Source organism: Pongo pygmaeus, chromosome 17 (assembly GCF_028885625.2).
Source record: "Pongo pygmaeus isolate AG05252 chromosome 17, NHGRI_mPonPyg2-v2.0_pri, whole genome shotgun sequence".
Classification (NCBI taxonomy): Eukaryota; Metazoa; Chordata; class Mammalia; order Primates; family Hominidae; genus Pongo; species Pongo pygmaeus.
This window is the reverse complement of record NC_072390.2, coordinates 48,167,667-48,190,676: the sequence shown is the minus strand read 5'-3', so window position 1 is coordinate 48,190,676 and position 23,010 is coordinate 48,167,667. Positions and strand designations below refer to the sequence as shown.

At 35.8% G+C, this 23,010-nt stretch overlaps 1 protein-coding gene across 8 annotated transcripts in view; it reads right to left on the bottom strand.

Moving 5' to 3' along the window:
• ASXL3 (ASXL transcriptional regulator 3) overlaps positions 1–23,010 on the bottom strand; it is a 173,262-nt gene that overhangs the window by 71,423 nt on the left and 78,829 nt on the right. For all 8 annotated transcript variants that reach the window (XM_054460883.2, XM_063653528.1, XM_063653529.1 and 5 more), the window contains 3 exons: positions 18,063–18,184; positions 8,959–9,076; positions 7,885–8,004 (listed from right to left, as the gene is read on the bottom strand). In XM_054460883.2, the coding sequence (XP_054316858.2) occupies positions 7,885–8,004; positions 8,959–9,076; positions 18,063–18,184 (360 nt within the window). The remainder of the gene's footprint in view (positions 1–7,884; positions 8,005–8,958; positions 9,077–18,062; positions 18,185–23,010) is intronic.

Below are 23,010 nucleotides of genomic sequence, written 5' to 3'. Positions count from 1 at the left end.
CCTGAAAAGAGAAAGATAAATGTGTAAAAACTTTTTAAAAAAATGAATCAGTATGCAACGCCCTCTTTCCCACATACACACAAAGCACAAATTATAAATGGCTCTAAAGATAAACTTTATGTGTGGTGGGAGACTTACTTTCTTGACCTAGTCTCTGGAACTCCCTATTTCATTATACACATATTTCAGTAAAAAAGAAAAAACTTCTTCAATTGACTTTATAAAAATAATATAATCTTTATTACAAAAGAAAGAGAAGCAAGACAATATGAGAGAGACTGTATTAGCCAATCTTACTTATAAATACATAAAATTTTACAAGTCATTTCTATTCAAAAAATCTAATATTTGTTGAGTTGAGATGTTGGGTATGTAGGTGTCTGTTCTACTAGCATCTGTATTTTTCCATATCTTTGAAATATTTCACAATAAAAAGCTTAGACCAGAATTAGGAAGAAGCTTCTTCTCTCAGAAGTAGAGGCAAAGGCCAAACCTAGAGGCAAAAATGTTAAAATATATATATAGAGAGAAAAAATTTGCTTAATTCTTATTATATGGCATAAATATTCTCATGTAACAGAGTTGAGGTCATTTATTGAGAGTAACTCTGATTGGAGGAAATGTTAGAAAACTGAGAAAAATGTAAAATGTTTTATTTTCTACTTCTGAAACATGTTATGAGCAATGTGAGAAATAGGAACTTACGCTGCTATCATTTAGCATGGTTCAAAATGTTTAAGAATATCATAGAATAAAGACACTTCAGAGAGGCACACAGTCTTTTATGACAAAGTCAAAAGAAGACCTATTTCAAAGATGTCCACCTAAGCAAAAATGTGTTTTATGATTTTGGAACAAAGACAGAGAAGATGAACTAAATTTGTTGCCACAGAGGATGTTTAATTCCATTTTAATTATCCTTACACGTGTACTCTTAATTGGCTTAAGAACAATCCAATTATATATGATTGTCTTATCTCATTAAAGTTGGTACCTCATATCTCCCTATAGTACCCAGAGAAGGAAAAAAGATGTAGTCATTTTAGCGTTTAATTCCCAGACACTTAGCCTAGAGGGTCTGAGGTAGGGCAAAGGGGAAAAGAACCAACAATTGCTATGCTGCCACAGTCTATGCTATACAAGAAGACACCTGACTGATCTCATGATAAAAATCATGGGGAATGTGTTCCACTAGGGTCAGAGAAATTCTCTATTATCTTGGCCACAGGGAATTTGAAGACCACAACTTGTGAAAGTTGCAGGCTCCAGAACACTTATTGATCACTGGGTAGTCTGCTGGCTTCAGTACTCACATTTCCCAGAAGGGAACCCACACAAGGATTATGCATGAAGTGTGCACACAAAGAGACGCAGACACACTCACATAGAGAAGCACACACAAAAGGCAGACCAGGCAGACAAGAAGCACTGCTCAAACAAACGCAGAGTTCAAAACCAAAGAGCTCCTCATGATCTCAAGGAATTAGAGAGGAATGATTCTGAAAACAGCTCTGCTAGGTGTAGTGGCTCATTCCTGTAATCTCAGCTACTCAAAAGTCTGAGGTGGGAGGACTGTTTGAGGCCAGGAGATCCAGACTAGCCTGGAAAACAGCAAGATCCTGTATCCAAAATAAATAAATAAATAAATAATAAAATTAACATTGGCATAATGGCGCATGCCTGTAGTCCCAGTTACTTGGGAAGATGAGGCAGAAGGATTTCTTGAGCTTGTGAGTTTGAGGCTGCAGTGAGCTATGATGGTACCACTGCACTTCAGCTTGCACATCAGAGCGAGACTATGTCCCTAAAATGAAATTAAATTAAATGGCGCTCAGAGAAGAAAAATCGGCTTTCAAAGAATAAAATCTAATGGGAAAAGTATCTATCAGAAGGCAAAATCTAATCAATATACAACATGAATCCACGTAGTCTTCACAAATGAAGAAATTGTGTAAAAAGTCTACATGGAGCACTGAGTCCATTAAAATACAGTACCCGGGTTAATGAACTACAGGAATTATGGTTAAACAAATAGAACATAAATGTTATCAACTTCGATATTCAAAAAATATTGTAACAAAAACATGCAGGTAGGAAGGTCTATAGTTTAGTAATTATTCCCTACCTTTTTATAATACATTGTCCAAAGTTGAAATGAGTAGTTAAAAAGGTAATCACTCTTATTCCAGTTTCCCATATTTGTAATAACTCTGGAGAAAACTTTTAGATATAAATAAATCTTGTGGCAATATTTAACAATTTTGTTTTTTAGTTTTACTTTTTTATTATTTAATCTAAAATTAATTAAATTTTGTACTTTTAATTAAAATGGTATAATACAGGTTTTCTAATATCTCTGGCTATAGATACACAGTAAGAAATGTCAAATAATGTTTATAATGCACTGGAGATAATTATTTTGTATGAAAAGATGTGGGGTTATCATTCAAACTTTATTTTTATATTTATGCTTTGATTTATTTAAAGAGTATGTACCATTTTATAAAACCAACAAAGCTATAATTCTTCACTCCAAAAACACTAAACCAAATAAAATACATTGGAATGAATCCCAGAAGTTAAGCCCACCAAGGACATCTATTAAAACCCCCTCGGAGACATCCATTAGAAGCTTAGATTTGTTTAGCAAGCACTTTTTAAACTCTTACTATGTGACTGGGTAGGAAGAAGTATAATTAAAACTAGTTTAGGTCAATGACCTTGAATTCAAGGAACTTACATTTTAGTTAGAGAAAATTGTAAGATATCAAGATGTAGAAAACAAGTGGTAAGAGTGTATTACTGAAGAATTTTTAAAGCATTCACAAATCTATGTTCTAAGTGCCATGAAGACAGTGAGATGATACTGTATTAGGGTTGTCTCAGAAAACGTCATGGGGGAGGGTTTTAAGTGGTTTATCCTTTGCTAAGACAAGGAGAGAGGGTATTATTAAAACAACTGATTAGGCAAGAAAAACGTATGCTTCAAACCGCATTTGCAGCAGGCACCTACCCTTCATCCCAGCAGATAAAGTTTCTACTGCCTGGTTATTTGGTAGTCTAACATTTACTGTTATAATAATTTTCAAGGTCTATAATAAAGGAGTCTTGTAGACATTGTTAGAATTTGTTTTATGCATATCAGAACAGTGTTTTCTATTGTACTTAAGAAATAGGAAAGGGACCACCAAAGTTTTGTTTTGTTTCATTATAACCTCATCAGAGAAATACATACCATTTTAGAAGCACTATATTTTTCAACTGCACTCACTCCGTGACCAAGTCTATTCAATCAGTGGGCTACTTAGAGAAACACCATCATAGTTTTCATACATAACCCTGGCCACGGGCAAACAAACAGAACAAAACAAAAAACCTACCTCAACAGTCATAGCTTCCCAAGATGGGTGGTATATTTCTCAGGAGAACTTCGAGATTACCATCAGAATTAGAATGACTGAAATTTTTTTTTTTTTTTTTTTTTTTTTTGAGATGGAGTCTCGCTCGTTGCCCAGGCTGGAGTGCAGTGGCACCATCTCAGCTCATTGCAAGCTCTGCCTCCCGGGTTCATGCCATTCTCCTGCTTCACCCTCCCGAGCAGCTGGGGCTACAGGTACCCGCCACCATACCCGGCTAATTTTTTGTAGATTTACTAGAGACGGGGTTTCACTGTGTTAGCCAGGATGGTCTCGATCTCCTGACCTTGTGATCCGCCCGCCTCGGCCTCCCAAAGTGCTGGGATTACAGGCGTCAGCCACTGCACCCAGCCGACTGAGGAATTTTTTTCTTTTATTTTCTACTTCAGATTTAAAATTGAGATTGAGGAATTTTGAAGCTTCTTATTATTGTTGTTGTTTTATTGTGTGCTTTAACCCTCTCTAGGGAAGCTGAGCATGAAAAGGTCTGAGGGGGTCCATGGAGCTTCCCGTACTGAAGAGTGTTGAGAGAACATACTGGGGTCCATTGTCTCTTGGGCTATACTCCTTAGATGCTAAGGCCCAAGTGAAACTCAGGCCTTGCACAGGGTGAGTATCTTGCAATCTGATAAAGCAACTAATAATTGCTAGAAATCAAGAGGAAGCACTCAGGGGACAATCAGAAGAACCTTCTATCCTTTTAGGAAAATATCACAATGAGAAAAGAATTGTAGACTAACACCCTGAACTCTGGTTTTCACTAGATTTTGTTTCAGAATTATTAACTTAAATTAGAACAGACTTATAGCATTTAATTCAGCGTGGTTTCAACAGGTTAGGACTTACACATACCTACCACTACCTAGAGAAGGCAAGGAAAGTAAAAAACCTCATTTCCAAGACCGTATGAATTAGATGTCTAACTCAGGTGGAAAAAATAGAATAGGGAATACAGGCTGTCTCTATCTGGCTGGTTAAAGGATATGAGGTGGGATCACTCCTTTGCATTGATTCTGCTACATGCTGGTATGCAAAGAATGACATTCTCCACAAACACAGGATCATTTTTATTCAAGAAGATAGGAGGAGCTTCACTATGCTGGACCCCCTAGGATGTGTCATTCATTCATCCAAACTTCTAGGCCATTCAGTTAATTAGAACCAGTCATTCATTCCAAACTCATTGAGAACCTACTAAACAGAAGGGCTATGATGGCTGTAGTAAGGACTACAGATGTAGACAGAAAGGCCACTGTTCCAAGGAGTTAACAACTTAATGGCAAAGAGCAGAATGTATGTAAATATGCCTTACAGAGTATTAAATATCAGTCTGATTCTAACAGGACATTAAAAACATCATTGTCTAAAAAAGACATGGGTGGCTGGGCGCAGTGGCTCACGCCTGTAATCCCAGCACTTTGGGAAGCCGAGGCAGGTGGATCATGAGGTCAGGAGATCGAGACCATCCTGGCTAACATGGTGAAACCCCATCTCTACTAAAAATACAAAAAATTAGCTGGGTGTGGTGGTGGGCACCTGTAGTCCCAGCTACTTGGGGGGTTGAGGCAGGAGAATGGGGTGAACCCGAGAGGCAGAGCTTGCAGTGGGCCAAGACCGCACCACTGCACTCCAGTCTGGAGCGACAGAGTGAGACTCCGTCTCAAAAAAAAAAAAAAAAAAAAAAAAAAAAAAAAAAAAAGACATGGGTTACTTTCTGGAGATGGTTACATTTAAGGCCCATCCTTTCATTCCGTGTTTTTTCATTTTCTACTGCTGGGCATATATTGGAAACTTTGAAAGTACTACTGACTTCATTTGCACAAAATAAGCCATTCCATTCAGCTGCTTGATAGGTTAGTCAGCCAGTCACAGTTCCTACCCAGTAAACACTTGCAGTTTATTTTTGACAGAATTGTACTTCAACTGGCTTATTTTAAATCTCACCTTCTTCCTCCTTGTGTTTGATACAGGATAGGGTGAGAAATCTTACAGTTACTAGCTCTCCTTCCATGTGTAGTTAGACCTGCACTTTAACACCTATGGTAGTCTCACCATGTCATTTCTTGTATTTCCTTCAGTGGCACCTACTGGTCTAAAATACAGGTTAGATGATTTGACATTCAGATTCTATCCAAAATGAATGGCTTAGACTTTGGAGTTAGATATGCCTTGGCTTGTATCACTTAGCTGTGTCATTTTCATGTAACCTCCTTAACCCTTCAGGATCTCAGTTCCTTCAGCTGTAAAACAGATGTCATTCTACTATACAAAATTGAAGTAAAATTAAAAGACATAACTTATGTCAAAATACCTAGACCATTCCATTATATATGGCCAGTGAATGTGACTTCACTTCTCCATTCCTCCATTAAAGTAGTTTCATTATCTCCATTACTTTGTAGTCTAGAACAAAGCAGGTTTGAAAGATCAGGGGGCGCTCTTTCATTATCTTTTAATTTGCTAACAAGTCAGCCGAAATACTTCAGCAACACAATATTTAACATATAAGGTATTTAGTGGCATGCAGGATTTCCTAAGAGCAGGCTTGTATATCAGTCTTTATATCTTTCAGTTGACTTTCAGTATTAAAACAAATTTTGATTATCTAATTCATTGAGCATGGACTTCAAGGTACAAAAATCAGAATACAAGAGATCCTGGGCCGGGCACAGTGGCCCACTGCAATCCCAGCACTTTGGGAGGCAAAGGCAGGAGGATCACCTGAGGTCAGGAGTTTGAGACCAGCCTGGCCAACATGGTAAAACCCTGTCTCTACTAAAAACACAAAAATTAGCTGGGCATGGTGGCAGTGCCTCAGCTACTCAGGAGGCTGAGGCAGGAGAATCACTTGAACCTGGGGGCAGAGATTGCAGTGAGCTGAGATGGCACCACTGTACTCCAGCATGGGCAACAAGAACGAAACCCTGTCTCAAAAAAAAAAAAAAAAAAAATGACTGAAGATCCCAGCCCAAGAGGATACTGATAAGGGTATACCTTAGTAACTTTCACTCCTGAAGTTACTAAGGAAATAAATGGGGATGTCCCTGTGCCTTAAATTTTCATACACTCATTACATGGTACTAACTTTACAGAGGTTGGTAGCTGACTGTTTTTAACTAAAGGTCACAGATGTTTAAATCCCTTAGTGTATGATAATGTGGTACTGGTTTGGATTTTTAGTATATTCTTTATCTATCATTCTCCCACTATAGTTTTCTATTTCAGAAGCTACTTATATTAAAATACTTACAACACCCAGAGTATTAGGAAAGAATATGTCCATGTATCGGTAAGTATGGTTATACACAAACATACATTTTGGGCTAGAGAATAACTAAAATTATTTAGCCTTGAAAATAATGCAAAACAAAGAAGTATGCTATATTTAAAGACTTTAAATAAAAAAGAGATTCTGCTTTCCTAAAGGTCTCTTATTTAAATATAAATAAATCCTATTTAAAGTCTTTTAATTAGAAGTATGTCCCAAGATTTAGCAAAATGTCTGTCATATAGTATCAACTGACAAAACTTTACTAAAAAAAAATCAGATAAAATCTTGAATTTTATAAACAAATACACTCTGCAAATAAGAATTATCTCAAGTTGCCAAGAAAGTAAGTGGCAGAACAGGTAATAAAGTTCGTGTCAATAAATTTGCAGTTTCTGCCAAACATTTTACAAAATATTATAATGATCCAGGTTATTATCATGATCCTATTCACAGGTAAAACAACTCAGAGAAATGAAGCCATCAGGATCTAGGTGCAGCAACAAGCCAGTCGCAGTTGAGAATTCTAATGTTCAAACCAGGATATGTTTATTTTTGTCTTTCTAATTCTCATGTTCTTTTCTCCCTGAATGCTGTTGTGGGTTCCTGATGAAAAGTTATCAGGAAAGAAGTATGTCGAAGAAAACCTGGTGCTGATTTGAAAGATGCGTGGCCTGTGTCTCCCACATTTCTCAGCAATTTTACATTATTTTTTCAGACAGGCACTACTAAATATTTTAAGAAGCATAGACAAAAAGCAAGGAAGAGCAATTTTACTGCAGCAGACCCCACTGACAATGTACTCTCCAGTTCAGTGAACCCTTTATAAAGATTGCATTTTTTTCTTCCAATACAGCATATTCCAATAAAGTGAAACCTAGTTGCACAGACAAAACACTGCACATTAGATAGTATCATGACCCTGCAGATAATTATTTTACATGTATCATTTTAAGTCTCTTATGTTTACCCTCTGCTTCATCCAATATTATCATTCACAAATTTAGTAATAGGCTTAAGACCATTCAGTTGTAACTACAATGTTTCCTTATTTAGCATCCTTTTTGGTTTTGATAAATGGAGGGAAATTTTAATTTCCTTGTTTAATCATTAAAAAAATTTTCCGAGAATTTTGGATAATTTATTTGAAAAAACACAAATTTCTAAAATGTGAAATGGCATAGTCTATTAAACACTCACCTAAACCAGACTTTTTTAATCGTTTTAAGTGCTGACTTGTTTGTTTTCCAGTGGGAGATTTTTGCCCATGTTTCATTTCTTTATCTGAACTGTCTGCTTCACCATTTTTAGATTCGGATCCTAAAAAAGGAAATAGTTATTATGTCATTATCTTCTCTAGCTGTCCTTGAAAAGAAAAATCTAAAATTGTTTGAGGAACTGCAGATATAATCTCCTTTTCTAGAGTTAATACACTACCTTTGGCCACAATCTGATTCCCCTACTGGATATAAAAAGAGAAGCCCAATAAATCAATCAAACAGAACAAAAAGCAAGAACAGATGGCCTAATAGTGGAGTCAAAACTACGTTCACTGATCTGATAGCTTTTAAAAGAAATAGAGTCAGGTCTTTTGTAAAATACACGAATAAGCTTGAACAATACTATGCCACTCTGAGACAATACAAGACAGAGACAGAAAGATGAAAAAGAAAGGAATCTTGAAGAGAGGGAGAGATTATACCTTTATAAATAACTTTATGTTGAAGTATGACCAGAAAACACAAACGTTAATCTACAATAAATAGAATAGTACATAGCCGATAAAGTGACAGAAGGTAAATTAGAAGAAAAGGTCAGGGCTGCACTGGGGTGAGAAGAATGCTGTCAGAACACAAAAACTAATAAAAGGATTTCTGATTCTGCAGCACAGGACTGAAAAACAAATTCACACTCACAGAGAACTGCTTTTGATGGTATTATACAACAGCATGTGGTCCACCCTTAAAGTTCAACATTCAAACAAAAGCCAAAGCAACAACAACAACAAAATTCACCTACACATTTTCTTACACCTACTGTCATTAGCAAATGAAGACATTTGCTGATGATGAGCAAGCAAGCTGGTATCTTTTTCTTTTCTAAACTGGAAATAGTCTATATTTTTGAATCACTGAGTCAAAGGTATAAAGAAATTAAACCAAACCTCAAGTGGAAGTATTATTCAGTTTCAGAAAAAAATCATGACATCTCTTTCAGTGAGGAAGTCTCCTCCAGGAAGAAACTGGCCAAGCATATGATATTTCAGCTCTTTACCTGAAGGCGAATCCGACTGCTCATCAGACACCTTTAATGGTGTCAAAACAACACGAGGAACAGTCTTGTTTACCATCATTGAGACTCCATTTCTTCTTTTCTGCTGCTGCCTCAAAGCCTACAAAACATAATAAAAAGATATAACATAAAAATATAGCCAAAATAATTTCTCATAATTGAATTAAATGACTCATTTGTCCATCATTAGATAGAATCTCTTAAGAGACTTAAATTCCACAGAGCCCCTAATTTCTCAGGATTCTTAATAGTTACCTTCATGTCATTTTCCCTCAAAAGCATAAAATCAGGCTTTGGCAAAGGGTATAAGCCCGAGACCATTTTCGGTATAATTCTATCAACAAAGCAGCACTTAATGGTTTCTTCTGCCTTAGCACTGTGGCTTGAGAGTCCATGGAATTTGAAACTATGACTCCCAAGTCAAATGAATGTAAAATAAATGTTTCGAAACCAGAATAAAAATATATGTGTCTGCACTTCTCTCGCAGGTGCGTCCTCTCCAGCGCACCGCTCAGTCAATCAAGTTAACACTGAGTGTCATCAGTATGTACAGCATGTAAGGACTACAGTACTGATGCACTCACTCAGCCGTGGGGAGCACTGCACAAAATCACTGAACATGGCAGGAATCATTTATTTCTGTGAAGGGAATCAGTCCTAATCTTGGAAACCTTGCAGCACTTGGCTTCTGTCTGCTTGACTTTGGGCATTAACCTTCAGAACACGAACATGACAGGTTCTAGCAAATCCAGGAAAAAATGAATATAAGAATAAATCTCTCCAAATGGGAGCACTTTGTGTTTCATAAATGAATCGACCACGGTGATGATAATGTAATAAAAGACATTTAAAAGTTTTGAAATACAGCTTATCTAGCTGATCACTTTATACAGAAAATTACCTGTAATAAAAAGGGTCTTAAGCACACGAAACTGAAGAGCCATTAAATTCACAGCCACGGGAATGCTAAAACTCCTCAAAAGGTTAAAAGGCTGGTTTCATACTGTCTCAATCCTTTTTATTCCTAGTTTCTATGTAATTTCTACCAATTTTACAACATCCCAGTTACTTGATTAATGTTCCTCGACTGAGAGTTGTCAGAATCTCCTGAAAGGCTGCCTTGACTGTATTTCCCCTTGCTGTCAAAAAACGATGTCCTTTTATTTGCAAAGGGTATTAGCTGATGTCCAACTTGTCAACCATAAGATTTAGCAATAAATAATTATAGAAGTGAAAATTAAATACCATTTAAATGAGAGAAAGCATTTAAATTATGCAGACAACTTATTCAGATAAGATTTAAAGCCTGATGAGAAGGTAAAGGCTTGGGAAATCCATTACAAATGATATGGTTGCTAATGATAACATAAGACATATTTTCTTTGATTATTACATTTATTAAGTTTTCATAAAGTACCCAGGTACTATATATGGGAGAGGGGCAAAAAATACTAAGATTAATAAGATGCCATCCTTCTCACCTTTAGCCTGCTGTTAATAATATATTTAATGAGGACATATGTGTCATAAAATATTTAAGACATTTACTCTTTCTTCAAGATGTATACATAATTGCACATAAATTTTGCACATAATTGAATCAATCTGTCTAGCATTGTATAAGTATTCAAAGTACTGTATAGAAATTAACCTATCAATCCAATAATAAAACAGAATACAGCAACATAGCATAGCAATTTAAATTACAATTAAGTCCATCTTTGCCCATTATGTAAGACTTCACAAAACGATTAAGCCTGCACAAAGAGTGATCAATTTTTAGGAGTCTTTATAGCATATATTTAAACTACTTCTCATGGAAAAAAATTAGACATTTTAAAAATAGTCAGTTTGTGTGTGTGTGTGTGTGTGTGTGTGTGTGTGTGTGTGTGGTGTGTGTGTGTGTGTGTGGTTAGAGAGTTATTTTAGAAAATATTTAGGGAAAAAAAGATGAACTAACTAGAAGCTGGAATCATAAAGTCAAAGCTGGCATGTCTTTTTGAGCATTTGTGGTAAATAGTAATTAAAGCAACGAAAATTTTGACCTCAATTTCTAGAGCTGAGAGGACTCTGCTATAGAAAAATTAGTAATCAGACAGAAGAAAACCATAATAAAAATAATATAAGAATAAAAACCCATAGCAATTTTTAATTTTAAAAAGACAAGGTATAGTCAAGGCAAGGATAAAGGAAGGTAACCAATATTGAGCCTGTTTGTATGATGTTTTTTGAATATATGTCTCCTGATCAGACAACCTGACTATTTCTTAGTACAATATTTTTAAAAGCACTGACACATATTATGTGTCTGTAGGTAAACAAAACTAAATGCCTACTATATAAAAAGATTTTCTTTTTCCTTTTTTTTTTTTTTTTTTTTTGAGATGGAGTCTCGCTCTGATGCCCAGGCTGGAGTGCAGTGGTGCAATCTCGGCTCACTGCAAGCTCCGCCTCCTGGGTTCAAGCAATCCTCCCACCTCATCCTCCTAAGTAGCTAAGATAACAGGTGTGCACCACCACCCCTGGCTAATATTTTTTTGTTTTTAGTAGAGACAGGGTTTCACTATGTTGGCCAGACAAGTCTTGAACTCCTAACCTCAAGTGATCTCCCTGCCTCAGCCTCCCAAAGTACCTGGATTACAGAAGAATTTTACAGAATTTCAGAATTTTCTGAAAAATTGGCAGTGTGATGCAGTAGTGGTTAAGGAGTTGTAGAGAAAGATTTAACTAACTAGCTGCTGGGTAAATGACTTGGGTCAATATCCTACAAAACAGAGGCATTAGTGCAGGCAAGATGCTTTAAACAGAAAATCTGCACAACAGTGGTTAGCAGAGTTTACCTTACATAGTAAATACTCAACAAATGTCATTTTTTGTTATTTATATAACTTATCCTTTCTGCAACCAATGAATTTTTGAGACCTTATTCAGTTGTATGGTAGCATAAGTGCTGCTGATTTATAATGGTGAATAGGATAGTAGTTTTAATTATTCCACATTTTAGTGAAGGATTGACAAGGAAATACATGAAATAATATAAGTGTTCCACTCACATACAAGTGCTAAGAAAATTATGCCAGAAAGATGAAGTAGAGTAACTTGGGCGGGGAGAACCAATTTAGAGTGGGATGTCAGAAATGGCCTCTCTGGAGGCAACAAAGGAAGTGAGACATAAATGACAAGAAGAAACTGGTTGTGTGAAAATTGTGGAGTCTCCAATAAGTAAAAAAATAGTATCACATCCACTAGCAGGGATAACTTTTGATTATTCCAGAAATTAAAAAACAAAAAACAAAAATGGAGTAGATGGAAAAAAGGAGTAGGGAGTTTACAGAGAAAGCAAAGAACTCCAAAATGGTTGCCAAGGCTTTATACATTAGATAGGAGGACTTATATTCAGGATGAAAAACATGAGGTCAAATATAAAGCTTCCCTTCTACCCTCCCCAGACCATGCCTATGTCTCAAATCAGAAATTTCACTGGGAAAGGGTTTCCTGATTTTGTTATTCCTTTGTTTCCTTTCTTTTTTTCTGAGATCCCCAGGATTAGGATTGAGAATACGAGTGAGAAGACTAGAGCAAAGTTATCTTAACCAGTGTTGTCATAGCCATGACACCATAACCTTCTGGGAGGCAGAAGGCCAACTGCTAGATTTTTATGGCCTGCATTAGTGGATACATAAGAGGCTTTTGCTGAGAGGCCTCTGAAACTACATTCAACACTGACATAAACCACGCTCTCTCTAGCTGACCTCCGCACTTCCCCTCAGTGCAGGCTCTATATACAGGGCTCCTCTCACCTAAGTAGGCAGCTTTCCTAGGCAAGGTCTTTACAAATTCCCCATGCTTGACTAGCTGTTCAGCACCTGCTCAGGCCACAAGCACAGTCAGCATCCTTGTCCCACTGTACAACGTGTAGCCTAGCCATTATGGTCAGCCCTCTGATTTAACAAATCTCATAATCCTTCAAAGTACAAGGTTTGGAACACACACCCCCCAAATCTTGAGTTATTTTTTATACATCTGTTGGAGTTTGTTCAATTGATCATCTGGCCTCCTCTTAGTCCTTTGCGGCTATGTCTAACACCTCTCTTCTAAACAGGGTTACTGGTATCATACTGTCTGCAGCTTTGAGCTTTTGCTGAAATTCTAAGAAAACAAGAAAATTCCTATTTTACATTATGCTACATATATAACAGAAATCATCTGCAAATTAACTTGTGATTATCTATATTTGGGTATCTCACAGACTGGGTATTATAAATTTATGGAATAGATTAAGAAAATAGGATTAAGAAGATCACTTTAGATAGTCATGGATGCCGTGTCCTGTACAGGGGTACCCTAAAAGAGGGGATGTTATATTTTGTTGTGACAACTTGGAAGGGGCAGCTTTTTCTATTATACATCAGAGTCTTAATTAGCTAGTGGTGGCCCTGTTGATTTGTCTATAATGTGATTTATTTTGACAGATATTACATAATCAGTCTATTTTAGTCTAGATTCATTTTAGGGGGGGATATAAATGAGACACCTCCAACTGTCTCAAGCCTTAGCTGTACTGTGGAATGCTAATGGACTATCTTGTAGAACAACTTTAAATTCTGTCATTTCAAATACAGAAAGAAGCAATATCAGAATCAAAATAAACAAGCAGATGGTGAGTGTAAATGCAGTCTACTATGAAGGAATGTACCTTCAAGCCGGTCATATGTATAATGTTCCACTGTCTAAACCACACAGAGTACAATCTCAATATCGATGGTGTTATGAGAAGGAGTATAATTGGATTTCAAGTTTAATGCTTCAAGGTATTATTCAATATGAAAGAAATTTACAAGCTTAACCCTGGAAATAAATGCACTTTTTAAAGGAAACACACACAACATAGCTAACCCAGTCTAGGAAAAGTAAAGATCGTATCACACTCATATCAATTCAATTCTGGCTCTAAGTGCAAGGAAAGAAATCAAAAGATGCTGACTGTGCATGCTTTTCTCCAGTGACATATTGCAATACTTTCTTGCAAAAAGAGGAAAAAAAAAAAACCTTTAAATAAACATTTGATTTTTCAGACAGAAAGCCTGTTAGATAGTTCTAAAAATATGGATTGGTTTCATTCCTATCCTAATGGAAAAATAAAATAAAACTTCAAATCAGAGGCTTTTGTGTTAACTTGTAATTTTAAGCAAGTAATGCCTGCTTTATTTTAACAACGAAAAAAAAACAAGCAATGTAGCTTAAGAATGCATCGAATGCAGTAACTCTTCCACTGAAAATCTGAAAATATCACATGCTGTGAATGCTAAAAGTCAAATGATTAGAAATACACACAGAAAACAGCAGGCTGTTTCAGGCACCAACAACTTACATTGCTGCTAGTGTGATAAATGTCAATGCCCATGTTCAGAAACTACTATCATGCAATATAACCTTTGGAATTTCACAGTATTGGTCAAACATACAAAGCTAACGCAAAATACCAAGAATAGATCTGCTTTGCAATATCAAAAAGAAAATGCATCTGCAACTTTATGAATAAACTCTACCACCCTAAATAAACAATGAAGGAAGTCAAATAAACCAACACAAACAACATAGAAAGGTTATGTTCACTACCATGTCACTTGCTGTAACAGAACTCATTCTTCTTTAACCTTTAATTATCTTGTGCCTGTTTAAAATTTCCAAAATTTAATCTTTCTAAATTATATTTTAAAACTCAAAATCTAATCTTTTTACACTTTTTAGGATCATAACTAAAATACCCAGGCAGAAAGAAGACAGGGAACAAGGTAATAATCAGCAATCTGCTGCTCTCCAGAGGCTTCTGAATATGCTTATGCAGAAAAAAAAGACAACTACTGAAATAACAATATGTTATTCATGCAATTATGCCCAACATATGATGTTAAACTAACGTTTTGAGGATTAGAAAGTAAAAGGGACTCAAATATTTGGGAGCAATAAAAATATTCCATGTCAATCGTCAAGGGACATTATAGCTCCCAGATTGTCCAGCTTACAATTACACTGCAATCAACAGTGCTATGACATCAAAGAGCCCTGTAAACATGTAGCCCTCTCTGTAGCAACATGCTTTAGGCAGGGGTAGAAAGTGGGGGCCCTCAGACTTGAGAAATTATGCCTGGCATATTTTGTAAGACAGTTTGTTTTAAATTACCTTTTTTTTACTCCACTTATGATTATAAAGCTATTTGGTTTTAGGAAATTTTTAAATCTACTTCTTTCTAAGAGTCTACACTGGTTAATGTATAGACTACTAAAGTCCTACTGAATCACAACATATTTCTAATAAAATAACAATGACATATATTGGAGTGTGTGTTATCAATATGGGCTGGTACTGAACATAAGCAGCCTGTGTTCAGAAATGCTATTTTTAATAACTATGCTGTATTGCTTTCCATATGCTATATAACCACTCAAGTATGTAGATTTTCTTGGATAGCATCAAAAATTTGTCTATACTATTACAAAGCATATGATGAAAGGCAGTATTTGTGAAGAGGGCAGAATCTGAAACTACAGTTCTGGATTCAAACGTCATCTCTAAGATTTACTTGCTGGGTGATCTTGGGCAAGTTACCTGACTTGGGTCTTAGTTTTTTCCTTTGAAAAATGGGGATATAAGTACATACTTCAAAGCATTTGCATGAGAATTAAATAATATATCCCATGTAAAATGGAGAGTACACTGTCTAGAAACCTTAACAGTTAATTATTAGCTAATGTAATTATTTTTAAGATCATTCTGGCCCTAGGTTCATATGATTATGATTGTGCATGTATACATACACATGAAACATATATTCACAAACACAGATCACATGTATATGTAAAAAAATATATATATATATATAATACACTTATGAAAAATTCTACACGGTCACAGCCATTCAGCTATCCAAAAGAAAAGAAAGCTGTAGATTTGCTGAGGTTGCTACAGTTTAAAATGCTGCATGTTCAGTCAACTTTTGCAATGCTGTCTTAAGAAATTCAGCAATTACATGGAATCTGGGCAAAATTCTGCAAGAATAGCTTTTCTTCTAAATATATTTCCAATCTGAATTTGATTATTAATCAAATATTAGCATATTTGCTACATATTGAGCCATATTCTCCTGGTTACTAATTTGCTATAGGTTATAAAATAGAAGTTTGAAGAAATGAATTAATAACTCTTTCAGGACATTAAGAAGCTTTCAGGACAGGATTCTTAAAACAAAGCTCAGACTCTAAGCAAGCAGTGGCAGTTCCCATGAATATATGCTCCACAAAAAACACAAAAACAAAAAAAATCACTTAAAATTTTGTAATGTTTTACTAATCGTAAAAAATGTTCAAATAATACAAAACCAAAATGATGAAAGTACAAATTAATGATATAGAACAATGCAGAGAGTTGTACCTTTATATTTCCACTCATATACAGGAAGATTTCATGGTGTGCACATTTTCCAAGTCACTGAACCTCAGAAGTATGAGTTTCATTTATGATCCCATTTATGTTTCTTAAATGCCACAGCCACAAGTGTCCATTTTTGTATCTTTTGTTCTATTCTGGTTAGTATTTTATTACCTGCATCTTATTTGCTGTCCGAATGAGTAGCCCAGGCTTTGCTACCTATATCCATTTTTTATTTCACCAATTAAAAAGGGATCTCAACACCAATTTCAGTTTTGTTCTCTGGCATCTAAAACATTTCAAATGAAGTAAGTGGCAAGCTTTCCAAAGGGTACTTGACCTATGCTGGGTGAAATACTATTACTACCTCCAATATAAATGCTGCAAAGTCAATAATATGAAATAGGAAGGTAACATAATTCAGCATAACCATGTTAAGTTTCTTTCCTATGTTTTCTTGTCTGAGGTACAGGAGAAGACAGGTAGAGATGTTCTAAGTCTAGAAGTTTGGATGTGCATATTAAGAAGCTTTAGTGGTTGGTGGAACTTAAAAAAACTCTATTTTAGAAAACATAATTTTTCTTTTCCTTGTGATACATGTATCACTAGAATGATACCTCTAATCCTGGATCTGGTAAAGGTCATCAATGGGTGGCTGAAGGGGGAGTTGTTATAGAAGGATCAAAATAGATGATTGTATCAGAGGAAAGCACTTAAACAAGCGGAAACTATGAATTCAGGATTAAATACGTGAACCTTCCATTTACTGACACTCTTTGTGTTATCATCATACGATGGCTCCATCTAACCAAAACATCTCCTCCTTTTCTTCTCTGCACAATTTAGCATTTGCCAGTATGACAGAAGTCACTATTATTTCTATGAGCCACTCACTCTACCATGTGCTTTCATCCTATTACCTCAGCTAATTCTCGGATCAATCCCAGGAGCAAGATACTATTATTTCCCACATTTTCTAGATAATGAATTTAAGATTCAGAGAGGAAAAGTGGCTTGCCTAGAGACAGCAAGTGAGTAGCAAGAATTCAAACCAGGGCATGTCTGTGCCCAGAGCCCAACCTTGTGACTATCCCCTCCCTGCACCATCTCAGTGCAAGGCCACAAAGGCCCGTACTGCCTCAGTGATGGCAGAATAATATGGCAACTTTAACTGCCATTCAGCACCAAACAACACTCATAAATGAATATTCCAGATATAAATAAGCAACACTCACCATTTTTCTTATTTGTAACAATGTATCTCAGTAACAAGAAATAAATTATCATTTATTTTTATACTATCAGATAAGCACAAAAAACATAGAGATGTTATTTTTTAAATATGCAATGCATTTATGAACCCAGCAGATTTACCACTATAAATCACAGGTAGACACACAAAATGTTAATACAAATTTTTATATATTTTCAGTGGGTGCATATTCCTTCTATTTTACATCAAAGTTCTCAGTCAAGCCTCTCCCAGTTTTTTTTATCATAGATTAAAATTATTGAACTGAATATCATGGATGGGGTTGAATTCCTCAGGAAAATTCTGCTTTCTGATTGCTAGGTTCTCACTTACTTGATCAGCAAAACACACATTACCTTAAGTATGTAGAACTGAAGGACAAAGAATAAATGGCAGCTATCTTACCTGTTTAAGAGCCTTTTTGGTGTGCTGCTGGAAGGAAGACACTAACTTGCTTTGCACTGCTGTGTTAGTAAGGCTTGAATCTCGAGTGGAAGATGCTTCATCAGTTACCTGCTTCGAACAAACTAGAAACAGAGAGAGATAATGATATTACTAATTTGAATTCCTTTTTTTATATCCACTGTAATTACACACTTGGAGCTTTTCTCCAATTGAAAATGGATACCTAAAATAAAGCAAAATAGCACAGTAAAAAGAAGAGTATCTACATATGAAGAAAAGGAATCATCATTTAATAAATGCGTGGCCGCAATTCCATTTAACCTTTTTAAGCCTTCCTGTCCTAACCCGCAAATTGATGATAATTTCTATGTCACTGAGCTATTGTATGGACATAAAAAATAGACAATATCTGCCTCAGGAGTTGGGAGTCAGTAGGTACTATTTGAATTTGAATATGGAGATTGGGCAATGCATAGTATTCTGAAAAAAAAAATCTAAATTAATGCAATTGTTTTAAATCTACCCAGCCTCACAGGTATTATGATTCTTCTACTTAACAGCCTTACTACTATAGAATCTGTGACCTATGGGACATGTTTATTTTCTCTTATGGGCTGAGTCATAAAGCATGGATAAGGAAACAAGAAATCTGAGATGCTTGTTTATCAATTCAAGATAATTATTTTGAGGAAAATGGTGCTCGCACACATTACAATACAACTGCCCATTTTTATCAGAGTCAGGCTTGCATGTTGTCTATTCTATAGAAGACATTTTCTTCCAAAAGACCGCTTTTTAGGAGAATCAATGTCTCACTGACTTGGGTGACCAAGTAGAGCCCACAGGCAGTGTCTGCTCTCTGAAACCTATGTTTCAGCCAGAACTCTACCTTTAGTTCTCCTCAAACGGAGAGACTTCTGAGTCCTCATTTGACTCCTCCTCAAACTGAGAGACTTTAACACTGAAATGGTTTGAGTAGGAGCACAGATGCAGGCCCTTTTCTGTATACACTGGGGGAGAAGGAGTTTGGAAAATTAAAACGAGGAAGTACTATGATTAGCGACAGAATGGAGGCATATGTCAAAGGCAGGAGGCAAGAGGAAGTCAGAAGAAAATAACTTGAGAACATATTGTAAAAAAGCTCAAACATGACTTTTTAAGGGCACCAGGGTTAATGCTAATTCAAGAAAACTTTCCAAGTGATGGTAACTTGAGAGGGTTCTGACCTGAGTTTTAAAAGAAAGTGAAGAAGTAAAAATTATTGTAGTAACAAAGGAAGCACAGGCATATGCACCTTGAGAGCACTCAAGTGGCTTTTGATAGACTCAAGCACACCTTGCCTAGAAATAACCATGCGGCCCGTGAGAGGCAATTCTGGGGAAAAAAAAATCAAATTTTTTGTTAATACAGAAAGTAATCAGAAACATAAATGAACAAATTTAGGAAAATAAAATAACAGTTATTAATGCCAGACACTTCCGACATATGATCTGATTTAATCCTTGCAGCTTTCTTGTAACACAATAAGGTATATATTTCTATAATGGAGAAAGAAAACTAGAGCTCAAAAAGGTGAAATAACTTGCCCATGGTCATAGGGCCAATGAAACTGCACAGATGGGATTCAAGGCCAGCCTAGTCTAGCTCCAGAACCCATGATTTTTCCACTTATAATATTTGGATTCAAAAGTCAAGATCTGATACAGAAAATATCATATCTAAAGAAGCATAATTTAGTTGCATGATACTGAAACTAGAAGTTAACAAAGGCAGGGGAAAACAAGTCACTCAGCCCCCGACAAGGAAAAATTTAGAATTGTAAGTGATGGGTCTAGGAAATACTATGGTTGAAGTAGCAAAAAGATTTGCGAATGAATATAGTGAGAAAAGTCATTGAATTAAAGATCATATGAATTTTTTTACTTAATATGGTTTTTTTCCTTAAGACAGTCTAAATGTTCTAGCTAAGAAACAGTTTATTACATTGATGACATAAACTATGGTTCCTAGGCTTCTCTTCTTTAAATAATGACTAGAATAATTTTTAACACCTTGCCAAAGCTTATTTATCAAGAAATATTAGAAATAATAATCAGTTTATAGTCTAAACATAAATTTATGGTATTTACTGATAATACAGTTAGCCTTTTCAATGTTCTGAAGTCTCTATGAAATGTGACCAACTGAGGAGGTGACAGAGAGATGGCAGATAAAATATATGATCCCAAATGAACAGATCTCACGTATGCCCAGCCAAAAGTAAAGTGCACATTAGCAAATATGTTTTATTACTTTCACATTCTTATAATGGCATTTACACCTAGAAAATTGGAAATTTACAGGTTAGTTCGTTTAAAGGATAACTAAATGCAGTCCACAGATATTAAGGAACTTAGGGAAAATATGAGAATGCTTCTGCATACTGGGCATCTAAATGTACTTCCAATTTGTTTAGAAAATGCTATTATTCCTCTGTCTTTCAAAGGTAAACTTCACTTCAGCAGGATTAAATAATAACAAATTCTGGCCCAGTGTACATATAATTGAGGCCTCGCATCCCTCCTATTTTCTGAATAAGAAAATAAGCAGTATGCAATCATCTGTCCTTCCTGAGGGTAACTGCTACATAGCTCACCAGTTGCTCTATTTCTGACCTAGGAAACCATCAGACATTGGGATACCTATTTCAGTATCAGCGTATACACTGTACATTTTGGGTTAAATTTATTATGGCACTATGTTGATAGTGATTGATATCTACTTATATATGTTGTATCCAAAAGAAAGATTCTATTCAATTTAGAGCCCAGAACTTCAGAGAGGGGGCAGGACAACAGTTGAAACTGCACTAAGGAATACCATGCAGTTTGTTCTAAAAATGATTCATTGTCCTTAACCCAACTTTATTTGCTTTATCTTACACTCCATTCTAGACCCAAGAACAACATCAAGAATACCTGCCCTAGGGAGTCAATTTTCTCCCTAATCCCTCTTTCTAGAAGTTGTTCCTGACTTTATTTCTCTGGATCAAACCATATTTCCCTAATTATTTACTTCCCTAATTATTTACTGATACAATAACTATAGAACCTTAAAGAAAAGCAAAAAAAATGTAACAGAAAAAAAGTATGTGATTGTTCCTTTGGGTTAAACAACTTATTTTTAAGAAAAAAAAATCAGGAAAGAAAAAATGGGTAGGACACATTTGCAATTCACCCATAGGCTTCAATCAGTGTGCTCATATACATTTTTAAATTACTGACAAATACAGACCTTTTTTCATAGGCATTTGACTTGCTTTATTCATTCTTTTTCCATGCACATGACGTGAGAATAGCTGAATCTAAAAACACTAATTCACTGAGTACAGTTGGCTTGTGCAGGTTCATGCAGATTCATATTCTGACAAAATGCAAGGTTTTCACTTTTACTTATTCTTGCAGCTTTCTTAATAATAGATGTGATAAATAAATAATGAAGGACTCATTTTAAACAGTTGCCTGAATATTTATCTAAGAGACTGACTTTGGCCTCTGAAATACAAGCCAAAGGAAAATTAATGTTAAAGAAAGGATCAGGGAAAATCCCTTGCATGTAAAATTACAACAGGAGCCAGGAAACTGAAGAATTAGGACAGATGTTTTATTCAATAAATATCAAACACTGACATGCAGCTTAGAAAGTGATATCTTCTTGGCATTCAGAACAGAACAGGAGCTATCTTTTCTAACTATGTACTGGCATGATCACAAAACTAATGCCAGGACCTTATACCTTGAAATCCCACAATACAGCCTGTCCTTTTCAAACTGAAGATGAGGAAACAAAACGAGACTAGTTCTCCCTAGAATTTTTATCATTCCACATTTTTTAAAAGGTATAAAAATACTATTTCTGTCTACATTTTGCTTGCCTGCCAAAAATAGGCAAGCCAAAAGCATAGTTAAAAGCTAATCTGCTGATTTTAAATTTGCCTCTCAATACCTCTACTCTCACTCCCCAAACCCTCCCTCAAAATACTCTATTTAGAAGACCTGGGAGCAAAAGGAGGTGGGAGATTATAAGTAACCATGAGACAGCCTTGAAGGCTAGAGAACTGGTGACTGCTCCAGCAAAACTGCGGGCTTCAGTGTCTCCAAGTTGTCTGTCTCTCCTTTTAATTTACCATTCAGCTGGAAAATACTATTGAACTAGAAAATGTAAATTAGAGTTCCTATTTTTAAAGCTGCATGCTAGGGAGGGGATATGGTTGGTATTTCCTCCTAATGTAATTACTAATCCACTGACAGGTGTACAAGAGGACATCCACAATTGTAACTGTGACTTACAACCCAGGATATACAGAAAGGAGCAATCAGAATGCAAACTTGATCTGTCTCTCTTGTCTCACATCCTGCCTGCCTCCCAATTCTCAGCCTCTATAATCCAGCCAATCTGGAGACTCTTCAGTGTCTTCTGAACACATCTACTTGCTGTGTTTGTTGTACTTGGTCTGATTGTCCCTCCTCCAAATATCCTTTCCCAGCACTCTGCCTGGCAAACTCATCTTGGCAGTCCAAATTCTGAACAGCTTCCCCCAAAGCTTCTCTGACTGTCCCAGCTTCTGAGGTAGACTTGCTCCTCCCCTAGCTGTGCTTTCTTGGAATTTAGTGTACAAATTCACGACAGTCCCTGCAATTCTGGTGCTGTCATCTGCCTCAGCAGCCACAGGCTTAGAAACTCAGGGACTTGCATGCGAACATGGGCACAGAGCAGTCGATCTATTAATGTTCATTGAATTTTTTAAAAATCAAATTTTAAAGTATCAAATTCAAAAATTTTGTTTAAAGTATTTTTGAAGTTAACTTTCAACTATGATTTTTAATAAGAATTCATGAAAGTGGAGGTCAGCAAAGCTATTTTTTATGAAAAAGTATGTATAAAATGAATTGTTGTAAACTTGAAAACA